Source organism: Hemicordylus capensis, chromosome 10 (genome assembly GCF_027244095.1).
Source record: "Hemicordylus capensis ecotype Gifberg chromosome 10, rHemCap1.1.pri, whole genome shotgun sequence".
NCBI classification, from domain to species: Eukaryota; Metazoa; Chordata; class Lepidosauria; order Squamata; family Cordylidae; genus Hemicordylus; species Hemicordylus capensis.
The window spans coordinates 5,710,871-5,734,214 of record NC_069666.1 but is presented as its reverse complement, the minus strand read 5'-3'; the positions used below and the strand labels follow the sequence as shown (position 1 = coordinate 5,734,214).

The following is a 23,344-nucleotide window of genomic DNA, read 5'->3' as shown; positions in this document are numbered from 1 at the left end:
CATTGCCATGTTCTTAAAATCTTGGGTAAGGTTTTTTGTAGCCTCATCAGATATTGGGGTTTGTTGTTGTTTTTAAATTAAACAGACATCTTTCAGGAGAATTGGGACAACCCTATATTAAATAAAGTAATCTTTCCATTATAATATCCCCTCACATTGTATGCACTGCTAATAATTTTTTAAAGAGTGGAGGAAAACTATGGTTTCCATTTGTTAGATGCACCGAACATGGAATTGTTTCTCTCCCCGCTTCCTTTGCTCCTGAGTTGCCTGGACAAGGAGTACAAATTCTAGAACGTGCCTTGGGAGGAAGCAGGAAACCGCTGGCAGGGTTAGGAATGGCCTGCACTTCTATTCTACAGTCCACAGTAGATGGAGCAGCTCTGTGAAGCAGGTATTACTTGTAAAAATGCCCCTCCACTTTCCCCTAAAATGAACATGCCCCTCTATTATATGCACCCTGGACTGAGGCGGTTATTAAAAGGGAGGGGAAGTGTATTATAATCAGAAAATTACAAGTAAATGTTGCTCGCCAATTCACTTCAAAGTCGTAAAAAAGAAAACCAATCCAGATCTGAAGGCCAAGCTAACGTTTTCCATGCTGGAAAAGTACCAACACGATGCACTTTGAAGCTTGGCTAGACAGATATACCGGTAAGTGGAATAAAATTAATTTTCCAACAACAGGCCTGTTCGGGAAGTCAGAATCCTGTTGCTGTCCAACCCTCATAAAGTAATGGAGGGGAAGAGCTACAGCAAGTGGATTTTCATCCTACTGACGGCTGCTTTAATTTTTTCTCATTTGCTATTCAGTTAGGTTTTTACTATCTGATAACCATGAACTAGATTAGTTACTATTCACCCTGTATGCAGATGCCATGCATCTAAAGTCCAGTAAAAAACAAGACATGCACAGAAAAGCGTTTGGGGGCACGACATAATGAAGACGAGAGAATGTCTGGTGTGTCAAGGCGTGTTTCCAGAGCTGCTCCAAGCTACCCTCCCTAAACCTTTCACTTCAGGTAAGGTTGTCTTGTGGCCTCATCAGATAGTATTTTGCACATGCCTGGTGGCAAAAACGTGAAGCCAATCACACAAGGCGGACTTCGGCGGCCTTATAAAACAGAACTTGCCCCGGACAAGCTGAGGCAAGACTGCAGCTTGAGCAAGCTGCAGACTGTAGTGGCCTGTAACAACGATTAACCGCATTGCCGATGCAAACGCCAGGAAGGTGCACCTCTCCGAGGGCCAAGCTCAAAAAGCCAGAGGCTATGACTACACCCCTTGGTTACCTGGCTCACGGGGTCCTAAGTGCCTCCTTGCCCCGAGATATCCTCAGCCCTGCAGATGCCCATGATGGGGGGGGGGGCGAGGGAAGACAGCTGGTCTTGTGGGAGCAAGCATGGATTGTCCCCTTTGCTAAGCAGGGCCCACCCTGGTTTGCAATGGAATGGGAGACCACATGTGTGAGCCCTGTAAGGTATTCCCCTTAGGGGATGGGGCTGCCCTGGGAAGTGCATTTGCATCCTTACATGCAGAAGGTTCCAAGTTCCCTCCCTGGCAGCATCTCCAAGACAGGGCTGAGAGAGACTCCTGCCTGCCACCTTGGAGAAGCCACTGCCAGTCTGGATAGACAATATTGAGCTAGATGGACAAAGGGTCTGACTCAGTTCAAAGCAGCTTCCTATGTTCCTATGATTGCAGCTACTGATGCAGCCCAAACTCCTAGGTGGCCATTTACACAATGGCATGAGGTAAATTCTTCCCAGTTGCCGTGCTGACCGAAATCGCTGAAGAAAAAACACAGACACCACTGTCTTCTAATGATCACATGACTTCAAGAAGTGCCTTGGGTTATAGCAAGAGACCTTCATAGTTCTTACAGTGGCAGGTCCATGTTCATCAACTGTGATTAGCCTTGGCAGCTAAGTGGAACCTCCATGTCCAAAGGCAGTATACAGTATCTTCAAGCCCCATTTGTGAACGTCTTACAAGTATCAGGCTGGCCATTATGGGAAGCAGAATCCTGGACTAGAGAAGCACTTTGCTCCAAATCAGCAAGGCAATGCTTACTTTCTTAACCTACACATAAAGGAGCCTTCGCACTCATGAACAAGACACACACCGTCAAGGATTACTAATGCACACTTGGGCACTAAATTCAGGCAGCAATTTACAAAGAGAATCTTCAAAAATTACTGCTCTGGGTCAAAATGTAAACGTTACTTTTTCTGAGAGTATACAGTCATCACTTGCGGACCGCTAGGCTTCCGTTCTGGCAAAAGCTTGCCGTTGGCAAATGTGCAGTTGGTGAGGCATTAAAGTCTATGGGAAACAGGGGGTTAGGGGGACCATGGCCACAAAAAGACCTTTAAAAAGGAAAAATGCCCCCCAAGATGCTTTAAAAATCACCCCAAACCCAGTAAAATCTCCAAGAGTCACCAAGAAGAATCAGCAGATTGAATCGCTGAAAAAAAAAATTACCCCTCCCCCTCTAAAAAAAAAAATCACTCAAAGACATTTTAAATTGGCACGGGTCAGCAGGGTCACCAAGAGTCACCAAGTGGAACAAGCAGATCAACCTCTGAACCCCCCAAAATTGCTGAAACCCCCCCATCACTAAAAAACCTCGCCAACTGCGGATAAGTGGGTCGCAGTTTAGGGATGTACATGGAACCGCGGAACCGCAGTCCGGGCCACGTTCGAACCGGTTCGGAGGCCTCTATAATGGCCTCCGGACCGGTTCATGCACATCCCTATCGCAGTTGGCAAGAACTGTCACAATTTCCTCTTGGCATATACTCAAAACCATGGTTGGTAAAACCGTGGTTGGCAAGGGATGACGGTATTTGTGAGTTCCCTGAACAAAGAGACCCAGTTATGGTAGACTGAATGAAGAACAGTTGTTTGACCAAGCTGCTGTTCAAAATTGAGAAGCACAGGTGGAAACACAGCACAGGAATGAAATTAGGTCACAGAAAAGTACATCAATATAGATCAGGCCAAAGACGACCAGCTTTTTAGTAATGGGGGGCTGGAGGGGGGGAAGCTTATAGATACTAATCTATAAGCATCCGCATTTATTTTAAAGAAATATTTTGATTAGCACATTACTGTAAGTAACAAAGCATAGCACACTTACAGTTCCACAAGGTTTGGAAGCTTCTGGGCAAGGTTTTCTGGCTATAAGACACAAAATTATAAAATCTTTATTCAGCTTTTTTTGAAAGACAGCACACTTAGTACATAATTCACAAACCAGTCTGCCCAATTTGAGAGTTCCTCATCTCTGTTCTGTGTGTGTGTCAAGAGGCCTGAACAAGGCAGAAAACTATTTCACATGTCCAATCACCCTATTTGGGATTGTTAATGCAACCCGGCCTACAACTGGACAACCAACCATAACTGTCACTAGACATATACTAGGATGCCTCTATTTGATTATTTCAATTTATTATTTTATTTTTCAAATTTGTACACCAACCCAAACTTCTGTCTCTCGGTGGTAAAACAAATCAAAAATAAAAACCTTAAAACAATTTAAAACCACCAAGAAGACCCAAACCACCGAGAAGACCCAAAGAGATCAAGATGGGAAGAGGGAACAGCGAGCTTCCAAAATGCAGCTGGAAGCGATAACTCTAACAAAAGTATACGTGACTCAAGCTAATAAATCAAGTTGTCAACTTATGAACAGGTGTGACAGCCGATGGAATGCAACTCTGCAACATAATTACATCTCCCAATTCAACCCATTGATAACGTAGAGAAAGTCACCAACCTTCAATATGCTTTATCGCCTAACAGATTAGTAATACCTTTTTAAAAATTCAAATTATCCTAGAAGAACCTGTAACAGATACAATGGGCTGTATTAAGCATATTGGCTTCTTTAGTGGTAAACCAGTATGCTGGACACTTTTAAATCACTGCAGTGCATTCGCCACACGGGCAGAGGTGTTTTAAACAAGGCAATCTTCTAAAGCAACCTTTTACAAGGGATTGTGTTACAGCAGCCGTGTCACATGATTTCCGTGTGAAGCGCATGGTGTTAGTTTTGCCTTACAAGACTCCACATGGGTCCTATTTCATGAACTGATTGATTGCCACAGTATTCCTGGCAGCCACGTACTCCCTTCGTTGTGGGGCGGGAGCTCGATTCTAGGACATCTGAAGCCCAAGTTTTGGGGAAATAATACAAAGTTATCAGCAGCCCAATTCATGTACCTCTCATGCCCCCTTTAATTCACAAACACGTGCAGGTTTTTCCGACACAGGTGTCCTCACGTAGGAAAGAGGTCATGCATGGTAGTTCTATATCACACTGAATTTTGGTTGGATGTTTTCTGTTTAGGGTGGGTCAGATAGAGAACCATTTCAATAGGCATTAGCTGCAGCCCTTCTGAGAGGTCCTGCAGCCCCCGTTTTTTTTCAAACTACACTACTTGTAGAACATGTGAAGCCTTGTCCATAGCCAGACGCACTATCCAATCTCCTCGGGCTTGCTTTGCATGTGGGGCTGCCATGATGTAGAAATCCAAGTTTTGGGTTCCACCTAGTGGGGTGTTCATGCTGAACATCTTATCCAAGTATTTATGTAGTGTTAGTGACACCGGATATTCTTGTTTCTTTGTTATTTGGTTTAAAATTAAATATATGCTTGTACATGAAGTAATGCTCACAAGCATATCAGCGCAGGAGCAAATTTAAAACAGTCACCTTAGCAACCCTTAGTTAAATAAGCAGTTCAAGTAAACCTGAATAAAGTCTATTAAACGCTTAACCTAAAATGCTCACTGCTAACACAGGACACACTGATATCACCTGTTTTAGCAAATCTAATCTTTCTCCCCATTTATTCTTAAATTGCTTACAATCAGAGCACGATAGCAACAAACTCACACTTTAGGTACCATGATTACTTAGCAAGACATAGCACATTGATTTTTTTAAAAGTCAAAGATTTCTTCATTTAGTTTTAAGCACAGGAGGAAACGCTTATTCGTGCTCTGTTATACACAATGTAAGAATAAATGGGGAGAATGCTTAGATTTGCTAAAACAGGTGATATCAGTGTGTCCTGTGTTAGCAGTGAGCATTTTAGGTTAAGAGTTTATTAGACTTTATTCAGGTTTACTTGAACTGCTATTTAACTAAGTGTTGCCAAGGTGACAGTTTTAAATTTGCTCCTGCGCTGATATGCTTGTGAGCATTACTTCATGTACAAGCATATATTTAATTTAACTCAGTATTGATTATTCATACTGAATTCTGTTTCCTCTTATTCTTAAAACTAAGTGAAGAAATCTTTGACTTTAATTTTAAAAAGTATAAGGTCTTGCTAATATTCATATTATGCCCATTTACTAATCCCTAAATTTTGTTGTAAAAGCTTTCTGCATTATCAGAATGATTTGTCATTTGCTGTGGGAGGCTGGAGACGCACGGAGCATGATAGGGCACTTTCGTTCATGACATGCACCCCTCATTTTTTGCCCCCTTCTGCCCTTTTCCCCCCGTCTCCAGAAATCTAACCCTCCCCCCCCTTTCCCATTGCCTCAATGCCCGGCTATCCATGGTGCTGATATTCACAGTTCCCCTGCAGAGTTTAACCCATGTGGATAATGGGGTTCACCTGTATTCAGCTGAACTTTAGTTAAGCAGCCAACTGAGACTCAGCTCCCTCTGAAAATTCTGAAAGGAAGACCTTGCCAGTTCACACACATCCTCATTATACCTGGAGTTAGATTCTACAAGAGGAGCAGATCATGGCAGAGCATTGCTGCGTAGCATTGTGTAGTGGTTAGAGTGCTGGACTAGGACCAGGGAGACCCAAGTTCAAATCCTCATTCAGCCATGATACTAGCTAGGTGACTCTGGGCCAGTCACTTCTCTCTCAACCTACCTTACTTCATAGGGTTGTTGTGAGGAGAAACTCAAGTATGTAGTATACCGCTCTGGGTTCCTTGGAGGAAGAGCGGGATATAAATGTAAAAATAAATAAATAAAAATAAATATTCCCATTCTGATCAATGACCATAAAAACAAAAACTAAAATAATAACTGCTGACTGTTTCCTCTCCCATTGGAACAACACCTCTTGCAACAGGTGAGCGTCTAACTCAAGCCTTATTCCATAGCCATTACTAACAAAGCCCAGAAGCTTGCAACAACATAGGAATACCAGGAGGCCAGCAAGTGCAGGGTTCTTGAAGTAGCTTCTCAATGGTCTGCAACCCTGGCTCTTCAAGGAGGAAGCTTCCAGAGAGCAGGGCTACCTGATTTAAAGTGGAGTGAATCACTACTTCTCTTCTGGAGAGAATCTTTGTTATTCTATACCAGCCAGCAAACCTTATGTTACAAAAGAACAGCTTAGGTGGGGATACTTTCCTCTGTTGACTAGTAGTCCTTGTTCACCATTTCCACTCTCAGAGCCACCGATACACTTGTTAGAGAAAAGAGTAGGGGGAAAGAAAACACTCTCTCCATCCCATCCCCCTTTTACCTTACGTCACCTGCTTAGCCATAACAGATAAGGGATTAAGAGAAAGCCTAGTCCCTTTTGCTCAACAGCAGTTTAGGGAGAAGAACTCTCCCTCGTGGCTCCCAATACAAAAGGATGTCATTAGAATGATGCTCTCCTAAACAAGCACAAAAGAAGTGCAGATGAGGCGGCCAAAGATGCAGCAGATTCAAAGAGGTACTTAAATTTGCTTCTGCAGAAACCAAGAGCTATGGGAAAGCCAGAAAGACTCAGAAAGGCGATACATTTATGCACTCAAATATATCCTTCTAAGTTTCTTCAAATTCTGCTCTGTCGGGGTGGAAAAATATGCCTGGAAGATGCACCACAAAACACTCGCTGTCAGGCAGCTGCAAAACTGTTCTAGGATTCCCATTCCTCAGTGGAGGGGGCACACATCCAAATAAAGAAGATGGGAGAATTCTGAACTAAGAAGAACATCTACATGTGAAGCGACTTCACGCTTCATAGAATTTGCTTCGTGTTTCACAGTCAGCTCTCCTAAGGTTAGAGAGTCAGAACAATATGGTCCTCACAGGGCACTCCTTGGCCTAGTTTTCACTGAGTGGATAAACCTGTACCTGGGATGCATCACTTCAGACTGCAGGGGAGGACTTGCATGACAGAAAACTCCTCAAAAGCTTTATTTCCATACTGTAAAGTAACATGCCAAGGGGAAAAGTTCTAGACTAGGCTTCTGCACAGTGTGCTAGTTTACTAGAACTCCCCTCCCCATGAGAGAATACTCAATCACTTTATCTCTCACTAGCAATCTGGACACAATCTGGACGCAGCTCAGACACAGTTTTATTACCTCCATAAGAATTATGCCTTTGGAGCACACATTTCCTTAACCTAAACTCAAAGTAGATGGCCTTCACAGAAGCATAGCTGTAACGCACAATTAGTGTCCTGAAAACCAACTTACAATTTGAACTTTTTTCACACTGTGAAATCTAGATTAGCCACATTTTCTTTGCAAGAAGTTTGTCAGTAGGACAAACAACATTTTGCAAGAGGATGCTTTCTAAAATTCAACATTTTCCATCACAACTTACATAAAGATGAAAGCCAGTTCATAACACAATGTCAGTCCAGTGTGACCATGAAGCAGAACTCAGGAAAGGGCGCTGCAGATACCTGGGGTCACCCGAGGCATGCAACAGAAATGTCATCTACCCTATTACTGTTCTCAAGTGCACCCTTTTATTCTTTCTCACATAAACGTACTGTTGCAGTTTACTGGGGAAAGAGAAAAGCACTGAACTCCAGGACTGCTTCCAGGACACACCCATCACAGCGATGAGCATATTGCTAGTTACAGAGTGTCGAAAAACTACCTACCAAGGAAGTCAAAGAATTTCTTTTCATATAAAGTCGCTCCAAGTACTGCAGACCTTCATCCTTCAGCAATTCCAAAGGAAAGTGATGCAGATTTCGGTAGTTTAAGAATAAGTTCTTGTGTCTTTCAAGCTTTGCCTCCAAGATTGTTTTACAAAGTTCCGATGCCATGGCAGAAACTGTCCCAGCCACCATATTATAACGCTAGACAAAACTGATCATTTCTAGAAGGGAAAGCAAAGATAGGCAGCATTTCGATTAGGCTCTTAACTTGTTTTTTCTAGCAGCATTTTCTTGAGAATAGTTGACGTGTGAATCTACCTAAAGAATGATGGGTATGATGGGAGTTGAAGTCCAACAGCATCTGGGGACCCAAGTTGGAGAATTCCTGGACTAATGAGAAGCTATTCCTGGACTAATGAGCCAGTGTGGTGTAGTGGTTAGAGAGCTCAACTAGGACCGGGGAGACCCGAGTTCAAATCCCCATTCTGCCATAATACTTGCTGGGTGACTCTGGACCAGTCATTTCTCTCTCAGCCTAACCTACTTCACAGGGTTGTTGTGAGGAGAAACTCAAGTATGTAGTACATCGCTCTGGGCTCCTTGGAGGAAGAGCGGGACAGAAATGTAAAAAATAAATAAAATAAATAATATTCTTGAAACAGTGGCATTGGACCAAGACGCCTCTTTCTTCTTTATGATGGAGTAGGGTTTAATTCGCACCCAGCAGATGGAGGAAGGCGGCAGTATTCCCTCTCTCAGAGATTCCCAGATGTTATTGACTACAATTTCCATAACCCCCAAGCAAAAGCCACTGCAGCTGGGTATGCTGGGAATTGTAGTCACCAACATCTGGGGAATCCCTGGGAGAGGGAACACGGGAAGGCGGCACTGCCGGGGGCGGAGTACCCCCCAGCGTCTCCATGGTAACCAGGCCCAGGGCCCAAAGGGGGACGGCGGAAGCCAGGGCCGCCAAGGGAAGGGGGATCAGGAAGGGCGCGGTACTTACCCACCCGCGCCCCCCATGCTGGGGAAGTGGGAGCGGGCAGGAGCCTCGCCCGCAGGCAACGCCGGCGCTGACAGAGGGGCGTAGCGGAAGTGGGAGGGGAAGGCCCCGGCAACATCAACATCCGGTCGAGCGGGGGAGGGAGAGCACGGATGGGGAGCCCCCGCCGCGAAGCCTCGCGAGACTTCCGGGCGCCTCCTCCTCCACCTCTCCTGGGCGACGGAGGAAGACGTCGCCCAGCATAGAGATAGACATTCTACGGAAGGCTAGAGTGTTGGACTCCCACTACGCTTCCGGGGAAACACGGGTGGTCCGTTGCTTCTGGAAGGGTGGACTTGGTTCAGAGCATGAACGGAACGATAGAAATGACGGAATAAATAACAGTCAATGTAAAGCTTGCTCTTTCCCTCCCCTTCGTCTTCCTCTATCACTCGAGAGCAGGGCGGCACTTCTTTGCTGGGAGTTGCCGGGAGTTGTAGTTCATCAACATCCGGCGGACACCTCGTTAAGAACCAGTGCTTAGAGGCTAGCCAAACTGCGGTTCTCTAGCTGTTGTTAGACAACAATTCCCAGCATGCCCAGACGCAATGCTGATTGGGAGTTGTGGTCCCACAACAGCTGGAAAGCATCAGATTGGCCGCCCTTCAGAGACGAAGGCGGGCGCTCTGGCGTATTGCCCCTTTGGAGCCCGCCTGCCCAGCTCTCCGACCAATAGCCGCCTGGCTTGTGGGCGGGGAGATCTTTTGGCCCCGCCCCTCCAGCTGGTTGCTCAGATGGTTTGTTTGTTTAATGCTTGTATTTCCATCTTGTTTATTTGTTTTTTATTTCTCCGTGTAAACCGCCCTGAGCCATTTTTGGAAGGGCGGTATAGAAATCGAATGAATCAATGAATGTAATGCATTTTTATACTGCCCCCATCAGGAAGCCCCTGGGCAGTTCACAACCTGAAAACACAACCATCAAAACATTGACACAAAACAGTTTGAAATACAGATAAAGACTCTAAAACGCAAAACTTTAAAACTATAAACTAAAAGCCTGACTAAGCAGGTATGTTTTCAGGTCCTCAAGAGAAGGAGGAGGCTCTAATATAGTGAAGAAGCGTTCCAAAGTCCCCCGGGGCGAGTAAATAATAAAGCATTATTACAACAGTAAATTTATTTATTATTATTATTATTATTTATTATATTTATAAACTCCCCCATCCAGAGGCTCTGGGCAGTGTACAACAACTTTTTAAAAGACATTAAAACACACAATTCAAAACACACTGCTAAAAACAATTCAAAAGCAATTAAAACCATTTAAAACCAATTAAAATACTTTAAAAACAACAACACTTTTCAAGCTGCAGAAGGCCAGACCAAACAAATAAATTTTTAGGGCTCTCTTAAAGGCCAGCAGTGAGCTTTTAAATGCAGGAGAACTATCACTCCCTTTAATTTATTAACTGGGGGTGGGGATTCTTCCACCTCTGCTCAAATTAGCCTCCCCACCGCCATGTTTGTGGCTGGACTCTTAGTTAAGAACACCTCTTTTTAAAATGGTAGCTGTAGCATAAGTCTGTCATGAGGACTAGCTGGAAGTCACACAGAAATTAGCAAGCTTTTGAGTTTCACATAACTCTTCTTCAGCTTGGATATGAAACCAAATAGCTGGGAAGAGGAGCGAGTGAAAATTGTTCCTGGTAAAGGACATGGCGGAGGCCAGTTTGCAAAATGCGACTCTGACTCTTTGCAGTGTAGTGTTGTTGCACCAGCACAAAAGCACTTACACATTGTCACATCCTGTTTTTCTTCAAACTTGTTTTTATTGTAAATTGTTTTTAAAGTATTTTAATTTGTTTTAAATGGTTTTTGTTTTTTAATTGTTTTTATATTGTTTTTAGCACTGTGTTTTAAATGGTGTGTGTTTTTATGTCTTCTTAAATTTGTTGTACACTGCCCAGAGCCTTTGGATGGTGTGGTTTATACATGTAATAAACAAACAAACAAACAAGCAAACAAACAAACAAACTGTCTCCTTAAGTGAAGTCTTGCTGTGCTGAAGTGCTGGAGTAGTCTCTCTGAAAATCTAAACACTTTGTTGCCTTCCTCACCCTGCCCTCAACTCCTGCCTGTAGGTTCCTAGTGGCATCTGGTGGGCCACTGTGTGAAACAGGATGCTGGACTAGATGGGCTTCCTTGGGCCTGATCCAGGAAGGCTGTTTTTATGCCTTTCCAGCACTTTGCTATAATCTTTCTTTTTTGCTCTGGTGAATGCCAATCTCTTTAGGAAATTTAAGTAGACACTCAGAAGTGTTGAATGGAAACTTTTAAATCCAAGACAGAGTGTGGATAAATTACATATATGGGCATAATGTATTGCAGGATAATCCATAAGAAGCAAATAATTTCTTAACCAGTACTGGTCCATAAAAGGAGGGTATCCAGGCCATGTCTGCCTGGCGCTAGCTTTTCAGTTTAATATTGTTCCATAATTCAGATACCATCCCTGCTGCTTGCTTGCTAAAACATAGACATATGCCACTTATTTATTGCCAATTAAGGGAGGGGAAACCTGGAGCAGAAGTGGATGCTAGATTTAAAAACCCTTTGTCACAAGATTATCTGTCCTCTGAAGGATCAGGTAAAGCTAAAGTTAGTTTCTAGTTCCTAATTCCTAATTTTCATTGGCCTGGATGTTTGATTCACCCCAAGCTTATGGGACTGGGATTCAAATCCTAATTCGTCATTCACAGATAAATCAATGGAATTCCCATTCTTGATACATCAAATAAGGAAGTCAGAATCAATTTCAGCTTGCTTAGAATTGTATGGTCATTCTTCAAGGCTTTACTTGGATACAAAATTCTTACATGTGTGTAGAATGTATACTACGGTCTATATACTTGGGGCCAGAAAGTTCTGCATCCTTAATTTCTTTTCAGCCTAAATTCTTACTCACCTGTTCTTTTGGGCAGAGAAGCTACATTATCATCACAATATGAAATGAGTGTTTCTTCGATACAGTCACTGGTCTTGAGGGACAGATTTACCAAGACTTCTTTTTAAGTTGCAGGTGATACAGCTACACCCCAAGGACTTGGTTCTGCCTTTTACTGGGTCATAAACTACATGCCAAGTTGAGTAGTGGGAAACCTGATCCTGCAAAGACGAAGGGATAGAAGGGTTATTTCTGTCCAGATCCTGGAACGAAGCCATGTGTAGGCCTCTTGCTGACTATGCCACCGAATTATCCGCAGTCACTTTGTTTATTCTGTGCTCTTGAGAACAAGAAAGAGCTTGGCCCAGGAGTTACCTTTTTCAGAGCTGGGTCAACTAGTCACTATGCCATCTTCCTGCTGCCCCCGGGTCAACTGTAAAGGCCCCGATGGCATAATTGCAGCAAATGGCACCTTTGAGGATCTATAGCTACTGTGGGGTGATTTTCAGTGGGGAAATGGTGTGGGGGGGGAGGAGTACCCACCCCCTATCTGCCACAAACCTGATCTGGATTGGGCCCCTGCAATAGATACAGGCAGAAACCCTGGTTGGCCAATGTTAGAAATTACTTTGGCCTAGCTCACACAACCATTCAAACCTAGGTTCAGTGTGGGTTACCCAAATTAGCATGATCGTGTGAACCCATGCCAAGGTGGAAATCTCAGATTCATCTCTGGCCATAAACCACCTTGGCATGGGTTCAGACAATCATGCTGTTGCTAACCCACATTAAAGATTTGAATGATTCTGTGAACCAGGCCGCTGCCCACATTGTGGTCCTCAAGCAGTTACATAAGAACAGCCCTGCTGGATCAGGCCCAAGGAGGCCCATCTAGTCCATCATCCTGTTTCACACAGTGACCCACCAGATGCCTCTGATAAGGCAAGAGGCAGGGAGTGAGGGCTTGCCCCCTCTCCTGTCATTGCTCCCTTGCAACTGGTATTCAGCGACATCTTGCCTCCGAGGCTGGAGGTGGCCTATAGCCACCAGACTAGTAGCCATTGATAGACCTGTCCTCCATGATTTCGTCTCAGCCACTTTTAAAGCCTTCCAAGCTAGTGGTCATCACCACATCCTGTGGCAGATAATTCCATAAGTTAATTATGCACTGTGGGAAGAAGCACTTCCTTTTGTCAGCCCTAACTTTCCCAGCTTTCAGTTTAGGAAATGTATGAACTTTGCAAAGGAACCTTGTAGGATTGACTGGCACTTGTTCTGAACTTGCTCCATCTACAATAAATTATGCCAAATACATGTTCAGTATTCTTCTGACACTTCTCTTCCATTAGTAATTGCTGTTGAGGTTACCAAAAGAAGGAAGGAAGGAAAGGGAAGACAATTATTTTTCAGATCACGAAGGGGAAATGAGCATTTCCCCTTAGACAATCTTCCTCACTTTTAAGACACGGTGTTCTTTATGAAAGCCTGCCTTTTAAAATGAATCTGTATTCAAGAAGCATCTGTATTTAGAAATGGCTTACTTCGAAGTTAACACATGCTTATACAGTAGGTGGTTATTTAATCAGTCTTGGTAGGATTGATTCCAACAGATTTGTAGCACTTTCCAAATCTGGTGTTAGCAGTATTAAATATTTGCAAGTTGCTTATTAGCAACAGGGTAATGAGCAAATAGTCAGGAAATTAATCTTACTTAACCTTTCCCCAAACTTTCTTAATTACAGTGTACATTATATATATATACACACACACACCTTTCTGTTCTAGCATTTCCACCCCCTTTCCTTTCCCCAATAATCTATATTTCAAGAACACCCAAACACTTAAAATCCCTGGATCTTCTATTTTCTTCTGGAGGGTGCCCCAATTCAGTGCCCCGATACATTTCTCTGTGCAGCACTAACGTGGCAGCATTATTGTATTTTTCCAGGCAGATCAAAGCTCTGTGTAACTAAAGAGCACAGTGCCTCTCTATTTATCTTCCTGATGGCCAGATTATTTTATTAGTCAGTTGTGTTGGTACAGCAATGCTTAACTGAGCGTTGACAAATGGTGACTCATCCGTGTTGTTTACACTTCTTCAAAGTCAGCAGCAGTCTTTTGACGAGTACTCTGTACTGAGGAGTAGGTGGCGCTCCTGCATACCAAATGGCCAGCATTCAGTTCAGTCTCCAAGAGAGGGCTGAGAGAGACGCCTGCCTGCAGCCCTGGAGAAGCCGCTGCCAGTCTGGGTAGACAATACTGAGCTAGATGGATCAGGGGTGTAAGACTTATACCGAGTCAGACCATTGGAGCATAGCTGGGGTGGTGAGCACCACAATTACAGAAGTGGTGGGGAGCAGATGAGGAGCAGGTACGGACCTGCTCTCCTCCGTGTTACAAGGGATGTGCAATCCCTCTGTTTTAAAGGGATGTGCTGCGATTCAGTTTTAGAAACGGGTTTTGTACACATCCCTAGTTTTAAAACCATCCAGGCTCAGAGACCGCAGGAGGACTGCGGATACAAGAGAAAGAGAGTTGTGAACGAAAGGTCTGAAAGTTATTCAATACCAAACCACACAACTTGAAATACATCGCAAATGTAATGTTAGATTTCTGCAGGGGTGTAGGCACAGAAGGCACTAAGCTCATGCCCTGACTGTCCTTTACAAGCAGATCACTTACACGCAGCATGAAAAGGTGCTGCTGATCATATTTCCAAAGAGAAATGCACTTGGCCTCTTGGTGGCTTGTAATGTGCCGCTGCTCGAACGCTTCTAAGGTTATATACAACTCTCCAACGGCATTGCTTTCGGGGCTTTGTTCTCATACTTCCAGAGTTCTTAAAGAAAGGCTAAGAAGGAGAGCTGGTCTTGTGGTAGCAAGCATGACTTGTCCCCTTAGCTAAGCAGGGTCCACCCTGGTTGCATATGAATGGGAGACTAGATGTGTGAGCACTGCAAGATCTTCCCCTCAGGGGATGGGGCCACTCTGGGAAGAGCAGAAGGTTCCAAGTCCCCTCCCTGGCAGCATCTCCAAGATAGGGCTGAGAGAGACTCCTGCCTGCAACCCAGGAGAAGCTGCTGCCAGTTTGTGAAGACAATACTGAGCTAGATAAAACAATGGTCTGACTCAGTATATGGCAGCTTCTTATGTTCCTATGAAAACTTACTCAAACAGATGGGTTTTTCATTGCTCCTTAGCTGATCATTTGTACTTTCAATTTGACGCAATACTTTTTAAAAAACTGGGCCAGCTCTGTTTGAGCCAATCACAAGGACAGCTAAACAACCGTAGATCCAGAGTGCAGTTTGTCTATATATCTTCAGTCACTTTGATGATGCAGCAACATCCATTAAGTCATCTGTGTGGTAGGATCTGGCTTATAGACAATTGCGTAGACTACTAAAGGATGCAAGGGTTCATAAAAGAAGACACCATTTAGTGGTTGATGCTACAAACTGCTGTAGGTCCTAGTTAGCCCCAATCCAAAGGATACGGATACTACAAATATTGATATACCACTTTTCAACAAAAGTTCCCAACGTAGATAGATAGATAGATAGATAGATAGATAGATAGATAGATAGATAGAAAATAGCTCCTTGTCTCCAAATGGCTCACAATCTTTAAAAAAACAAACAGACATAATATAGACACCAGGAACAGCCACTGGAGAGATGCTGTGCTGGGGATGGATAGGGCCAGTTGCTCTCCCCCTGCTAAATAAAGAGAATCGCCACTTTTAAAAGGTACCCTCTGCTAAGGCTTCAGAGCCATGCACACTTTCCCAGGAGCAAGCACCACTGAACACAATGGCATTTTCTTCCAAGAAAACATTCCTTGGACTGAGCTGTGGGCATCCACCTCCAATTACTTTCTCACTGCACTTTGCTGCAATCTGAAATAATACACGGTTGGCAAACCGGCAAGGACAACCCGCTGTCAAACGTTCAACACTCCTCCCCAGCACTGAACCAGCATCCAAAGACATGTCCGTTCTGTTTACAGATTTTGCATAAACGATATTCGATGGAATATCTCACAGGGAGGCCAAGTGCACTTCAGTGTAAACCTTTAAAGGCCAACATGCAAAACAGCCTTGTTAGGAAGTGTTTCGCTTCGAACTCCAGCACTGAGCCTCTTCGAGGTTGTGTGCTTTTAAAAGTATTCAGACGGAGTCTCTGCATGTCGCCCAGCAGGCGTCAGGAGGACCTTTATTTAGCGACCCTTTCCTACCACACAGCCAGCAGCTTCGACAACAACAGAACTCAGGAAAAAAGCAATATTTTGCAAGTGTTGTTCTTTGGCAGGTTGTGTCGAAGCGACTATTCAACCCCTACCCCACCCATGGAGTCTATCCAGCTGTGAGAAGAGTCCTCCTCAGCCTTATCAGTCTTGGGTCTAACGTTTACCTAGTTTTAACGAGAAGCTGCTGCCAGTCAGTGTAGACAACACTGAGCTAGATGGACCAATGGTCTGACTCAGTATAAGGCAGCTTCCTATGTCCCTGTGTTCTGCAGGGGAGAGGCGCTGAAAACATTCACCATGCCAAGGGCACGGGCTCAGGTAACACACGCACGCCAGAAATATACTGAGGCATTTTGTTGCAGGTCCACACGTGTGCAGTCCTATTTTGAGGACTGGACTGTCCTGTGGTTATTAAATGGAATACTCTGCATGTACTTGACGAAGCGTGTTAATTGTCCTTGCTTCAATCTTCCCAATACAAAATTAACCTGTGACCTTTGCCGAAGCCCCAGGACAACAGATGCAAGCTCCTTAAAGGAAACAGCCCCAAGGACTAGGCCTGAAAATAGCGCTTGCTTTGCACCAATCTATAAACGAGAGACGATAAACCCAATGGACTACTTTAATCAGGATCAAGGTGCAGTTTGCAGAGTAAAGGGAATGAAGCTGAACTGCAAGTTCTGTAATGACTGGTCCTGTTTACTGCTTCTCCTCCTGCCCCCCCTTTCTCTGTTGTCTTCCTTTGCCGACATTTAGACTGTGAGCACCTCGGGGCAGGGACCTCATTCTGGCAGGGACCTCATTCTTCGTAAACTGCCATGCACACAGTTAGCGCTGAATAATGTATTGTTTTTTAAATGAGCGATAACAGTAGCGTGCAAATGTGGCTAAGTTGTGAAGTGGGTAATCCTTGGTTTCTCTCTTGCCTCCACCACAAACTCAGTGTTTGGACTTAGACAGACCTCTCAGACGAAGCCTCCCACTGCCAATACTAGCAAAACAAAGCTGACCTACTTCACAGGGTTGTTGTAAAGATTCCTGAGATGCAGGGGCGAATTAAGCTTTTTGCTGCCCATAGGGGAAAAAGGCTTTTGACGCCCTTTTACCTTAAACAATAAAGGTTTGCCTTTTTTATATAAGCTGTAAGGGGGGACTTTCTCCTTGCCCACTCCACCCTTGCTGCAGCCACACAGAGAGGGGCGGCAAAATTTGAGGAGGGGCAAACTTTGCTGCTCCTCATTGTTTGCCACCATAGGCAAATGCCTGCTCTGCCTCTCTGTTAATCCACCACTGCTGAGATGTCGAGCATTTTGAACACTCCAAAGCAGTATATAAACTCTAGCATTTGAAGTCGCAATAATACTGCAATACCTTTTCTTCTTCTTGTGTCTCTTCTTTCATGTCTCACGATGACTAACTGGCTCATTTCAGGATGAATACTGGCTGTTCCCTAGAGAGGAATCACTTCCACAATCCTGCTAAAAAAACAATCGGGAGTATTGTAAATGGGCTTAAATATTTGGCAGTTTCAGGCCTTTGCTTAAATGGGCTGGATCCCGCTCCTGTCAGAGAGCTGTACAAATTACGAAGGAAAATTGGCCACCAAACTCCGACCGTTCTCAGCCACCCAGTGGCATAAACACTTTGGCTCCATGTAGGGGGAGAGAGCTGGCAGAGAGGAACGTATTCGGCATACAAGACATTTAAGAAGCTACAGCACACGGCCACGCCTTGAACGGAGCTGCGTAGGTGACATTTTTAATATAGGTAAGTTACACCCAGATAGAGTTGGCGCTTGGCATCGCTAAGCTGAAGCTTTTTGGTACCACGAGAGGAGTGACTGGACCAACAGAGCCAGAGAACCGATCAACAGACCTCAAGTTCTGCTTCTCAACTCCCAAGGTGATACAAAGAGAAGACTCAACTCATGAGAGTTTAACTAAACTCAGAGAGGAGAGCTGGTCTGGTGGTAGCAAGCATGACTTGTCCCCATAGCTAAGCAGGGTCTGCCCTGGTTGCATCTGAATGGGAGACTAGAAGTGTGATCACTGCAAGATCTTCCCCTCAGGGGATGAAGCCGCTCTCGGAAGAGCAGAAGGTTCCAAGTTCCCTCCCTGGCAGCATCTCCAAGATAGGGCTGAGAGAGACTCCTGCCTGCAACCTTGGAGAAGCCGCTGCCAGTCTGTGACGACAATACTGAGCTAGATAGACCAATGGTCTGACTCAGTATATGGCAGTTTCCTATGTTTCCATGTTTACTGAAGTGAAACCCCTTTCTCTCCCACCCACCACCCACCCCTGCTTCCCCTGCTGTGGGTCATTCTGACCCAAATAAGGACATCCTCTTCACCAGACGTTTCCCATGCAGTACATTTGTGAACCTTCTTCCAAAGTTCTCCTGGACCCTTTCCAGCCTAGCTGCTGTAACAGCAGCAAAATGCCTCCGTTCGGGCAAGTCGCATTCAGAACGTAAACAGCGAGGGAGTAGTCTCGCGGCAACTAACCCGAAAAAACCAGCAACTTTTTCACGGATATACGACGTCCTTGCTCTCTGTTGTAGCAATTAAATTCGTAACAAGGCATTGGAAATGTGAATGGCACCCTGCTGTCCCCGTAGGGACTGCGGTGTCACGACACAGGAAGGGTGGAAGCACACTTCCGAGATATGTCCTGACCCCACTGTAGGATCTAGTCTGGAACGCGCCCTGACCCTGATTAGACATGATAGGTTTCTTCAGATGAAAGTTAGTGCCTCTTGGGGGGGGGGGAATCTTTTGAGGCCTTTTTACATATTTCTGAGGCCTTAGGTCATGGGGGGAGAGCTGGTCTTGTGGTAGCAAGCGTGCAGTGTCCTCTTTGCTAAGCAGGCACCACCCTGTTGCATTTGAATGGGAGACCACATGTGAGCCATGTAAGATACTCCCCTTAGGGGATGAGGGGCATGGGGCTGCTCTGGGAAGAGCGCCTGCATGCAGAAGGTCCCAAGTTCCCTCCCTAGCATCCTCAAGATAGGGCTGAGAGAGAGTTCTGCCTACAACCTTGGAGAAGCCTCTGACAGTTTGTGCAGACAGTACTGAGATAGATGGACCGAGGGTCTGACTCGGTATATGGCAGCTTCCTATGTTCCTATGGTCTGAAGGCATTTGAAGGAGCATCCTTGCTGAAGCCCAACAGGTTTGGATCATGGGGAACTTGGGTTCGCATGAACTGCCGTGATGGATTTGTTTTTCTCCCATCTGAGGCTTTTAGCACCGTTGAACAGAAAGCCAGACTTTCAAAAATGCACCTAGAAATCTCACCCTTACAAGTTAATTCCTGAGTGATCCCACTGGAGTATTCTGACTTGCATCTGTTGGGTGAATCCAAGCTCCTTTGCCCCATTGTGAGAAGAGCTGGTCTGGTGGTAGCAAGCATGCTTGGTCACCTTTGCTAAGCAGGGTCCTGGTTTGCATTTGATGGGAGACTACATGTGTGAGTACTGGAAGACGTTCCCCTTAGGGGACGGGGCTGCTCCAGGAAGTGAATTTGCACGTGGAGAGTCCCAAGTTCCCTCTCTGGTATCTCCAAGGTAGACTGAGAGAGACTCCTGCCTGCAACCTTGGAGAAGCTGCTGCCAGTCGGGGTAGTCCAGGGATTCTCAATGTTGGGTCCCCAGATGTTATTGGACTTCAACTCCCATAGTCCTCAACCAAAGGCCCCTGGGGCTGGGGATTATGCAAGCTGAAGTCCAATAACATCTGGGGAATCCAACGCTGAGAATCCCTGGAGCAGACAATACTGAGCGAGATGGACCAAATGTCTGATTCGGTATTAGGCAGCGTCCTATGTTAAAATACTTCGCACTGCAAACGAGAGCATTGAACTTGCAAGGCAATTTGCCCAAAGAGAGCAAACTCTCTCCCTGATGAAGCCTTTTAAAGTCTTACAGCTGTCCCTGGAACTCCCTGTCAAAGTTTGTTCTACAGTTAGTGTGTCTATTTTTATATTCACCTTCCAAAAACTCTTTGCAACACACTGAAGCCCACAGGGATTATTGGCGGTTATACAGCTTGTCCAACCATCTCAGAATAAAGAATACCCCTGCTGTCTTGTTTCCTTAACATCACTTTGTCCGGCTGAAAGTGGAAAGGGAAGCCAACTGGAATACTTGTCCTTTGATATGTTTCCCAATTGTATTTCATTTGACAATGGCTTTACTCTGTTGGCTGTTTACCCTTCCTTCCTTCCTGTTGCTAATTTGCTTAATAGTCCAGAATGATTCATTGGTGTTCCTCAATAGAGCTCAGCATCCCTCCACGGGAAGCAGCCATGGAGTCTGCTACAGGAAGCATCTTTGGCAGGGGGAGGAGACATTATTATTATTATTATTACATTTATATCCCACTCTTCCTCCAAGGAGCCCAGAGCGGGGTACTACATACTTGAGTTTCTCTTTCACAACAACCCTGTGAAGTAGGCTAGGCTGAGAGAGAAGTGACTGGCCCAGAGTCACCCAGCTAGTTTCATGGCTGAATGGGGATTTGAACTCGGGTCTCCCCGGTCCTAGTCCAGCACTCTAACCACTATACCACGCTGGCTCAATTAGGGTCTGGGTTCTAGTGGAGCACGGAGCACCCACTTTACCTCTTCTAATTGTTATGAGTCACTTTTTACGTCATCTAACATAATGAAACTTTTGCCAGACTTGGATTTTTGAACCACACTACTTTCCATTTTAGAACTGCATGTTCCCTTCTAGAACTGCGTATCTGGTTGCACTTTAAAGAATCCCTGGGGTGCAGGGCTCTCTCCGGGGGTCAGATTCAGATAGTAGGTCTGCTGCCTTGAAGGAGTCCCTGATTTCCCCCCCTCCTCTTATGCTCCACTTGCAAATTTGCAAGCAAAGCACATATTTTCAGAAGCCATTAAGCCTCCACTACTTGCTCTCTTCCAACAGAAATGAGACCTAGGTAACACTATCCCATGCACAACAATATAACCAGGAGAGAGAACAGGAGCAACTTTTTACTTTCTTTCTTTCTTTTTTGCAAGCCTCTGGCACCCTTTTGCTTCATGGATTTTCATAGCAGCTGCAAGCACCCTAAAGCTTGCTTTCAACAGCTTGAAAAAAAGGCCTGATGCTCAAAAGAAGGGCCTTGTGGGTTGTTGTTTCTTAAGCCGGTGCCCCTTGTTAGCACTGCCCAACATTTCTTGAAGGGCTTGAGCAGCAGCCCTATTTGTAAAAGGCATGCTACATCATCTTCAGTAGGCATGAAGCCATTGGAACATTTTCTGAAGATAGCTTTGGGGAAAGGGCCATCCCTGGCCCCTGCTGCTTATCTCAGAATTTCCACCTCTTAAAACACCCAACTCAGTGTACTTGAAGGCCTTTGCTGAAGGAGACCACATTCTTTCTGTATTACGTTGCTGGAGGGTGAAGCGATATGCTGAGATATGCAAGTATATTTGTACAATGTACCTTCTGGATTATTGTTAGGGCTTATTGTATTGGCCAGTGGGGTCATGCTGCAGGGATGCATTGGGACACTGTCCTGGTACCCACCCTCCAGGGTCTCAGCAGGGATGCAAAGTAGCCGACAGATAGGGGAGTGATTTTATCTGTCTTGCTGCTAGTCTTGACTCTTTTACAGCATCTCCCAACTCCATGATCCTTTCTCCTTCCATCAATTGCTTGGCTGAGCAAGCAATAATCTCCTTCCCCACTCAGTAACCTCTAGCCCTTTGCATGTGTACAGTTCTGGTCCCCCCCTAATTAAAACAGGACATTGAAGAACTGGGGAAAGTGCAAAAGAGGGCAACCAAGAAGATCAGGAACTCTGAGCACCTTCTTTATGAGGCAAGGCTACAACATCGGGGGCTTTTTAGTTGGGGGGAGACAGTTGAAGGGAGCCGTGATAGAGGTCTATAAAATTATAGAGTGGACAGAGAGAAAATTTTCTCACAACACTAGAACCAGGAGTCATCCCATGAAATCGCTTGCCAGGAAATTTAGGACTGACAAAAGGAAGCACTTTTTCACACAGCACATAATTTAATCTATAGGATTCTATGACATGGGATGTGGTGATGGCCACCACATGGCTTTAAGATGGGCTTACACTAATTTATGGAGAACACGTCTATCGTGGGCTACTAGACTGGTGGCTATAGGCCACCTCCAGCCCAAGAGGCAAGATTCTTCCAAATACCAGTTGCAGGGGAGCAACAGCAGGAGAGAGAGCATGCCTCCTTCATCTCCTGCTTGGGGCTTCCCAGAGGCATCTGAAGAGCCACTACGGGAAACAAGCCTTGGGCCTGATCCAGCAAGGCTCTTCTTATGATGTTACCCAAGCTTGTTGGTACAGCTGCCCTTGTTATTTTAAGACACAAGTCCCCTAGTGGGTTGGATAGACAGCGTATATTAAAAAGAACACACACTTTCTGGAAAAGGTAGATGAGTCATAATGTGAAATGAATCACGAGGGGACTAGTCCGTAGGGTGGCATACAACTACAAGGAAAGGCTTGGGACTTTTGCCCATCTCCAGAAAAGAGACCCATCTCTGCAGGAGGATCCTGGAAGATGGCCTGTGCATTCTGTATAGGGCATGCCTGTTGACCAAAAAAGGTGCTTGAAATGTGAATGTGGATGCTCCTTTCCCTCCCAACTCGCAGAAATGAGCACCACCATGAAGATGGGCCGCTGTTTGCTTTGCCTCTGTAATTAAAAGCAAAAACGCTGCCCACAGAAGACGAACCAGCTTGCTCAACAAACCCCAGGACTCCTTAAAAGGGAAAGGAAGGCTAGAAGGCGACTGGAAGCACAACTCTCTGTTATCTGCTTTTCTCCGTCGCTGCTATATTAGAATCTGCACTGGCAGGCAGCTGGAAGCCACAATCCATGGCAAGAGAGTGAGGGAATATAGCAAGAGCTCAGCAGCAAAGGACATGCTTTGCTGGCAAAAGGGCCCAGGTTCAATCTCGAATTAAAGGCTGCAAGGTTAGGGAGGAAAGCCCTCTGGCCGAGGCCCTTGAGAACTTTGATTAGTCCGTGTGGACCAGGCCTGTGCAATCTACTTTGCCTTTGACTGGAACTTGAAGGTCCACCAGCTGCAAAATGGCGGCTTAGGAATGGGGTCCATTGTAAAGTTGTGCCGTCCAGTTGGTGTCGACTCGTGGTGACCACAGAGCCCTGTAGTTGTCTTTGGTAGAAGAATACAGGAGGGGTTGAACAGTGCACTGAACCGTGCACTGTTCAGAAGCAGATGGACCAAGGTCTGGCTCAGCTTCCTAAATCCCTACAATTCCAACAAGCTTAAGCAG

General features: G+C 45.1%; 1 protein-coding gene across 4 annotated transcripts in view; it reads right to left on the bottom strand.

Moving 5' to 3' along the window:
• LRRC28 (leucine rich repeat containing 28) overlaps positions 1-11,994 on the bottom strand; it is a 70,188-nt gene extending 58,194 nt beyond the window's left edge. Inside the window, exons 1-3 of one of the 4 annotated variants that reach the window (XM_053271827.1) lie at positions 11,817-11,994; positions 7,868-8,088; positions 3,143-3,183 (exon numbers count right to left, since the gene is read on the bottom strand). In XM_053271827.1, the coding sequence (XP_053127802.1) occupies positions 3,143-3,183; positions 7,868-8,059 (233 nt within the window). In that variant the 5' untranslated portion in view covers positions 8,060-8,088; positions 11,817-11,994. Of the gene's footprint in view, positions 1-3,142; positions 3,184-7,867; positions 8,089-8,185; positions 8,661-8,873; positions 9,354-11,816 lie in introns of those variants that run through there. The other 3 variants (XM_053271828.1, XM_053271825.1, XM_053271826.1) reach the window with 3 other exon arrangements.
• Between the last annotated feature and the right edge of the window lie 11,350 nt (positions 11,995-23,344).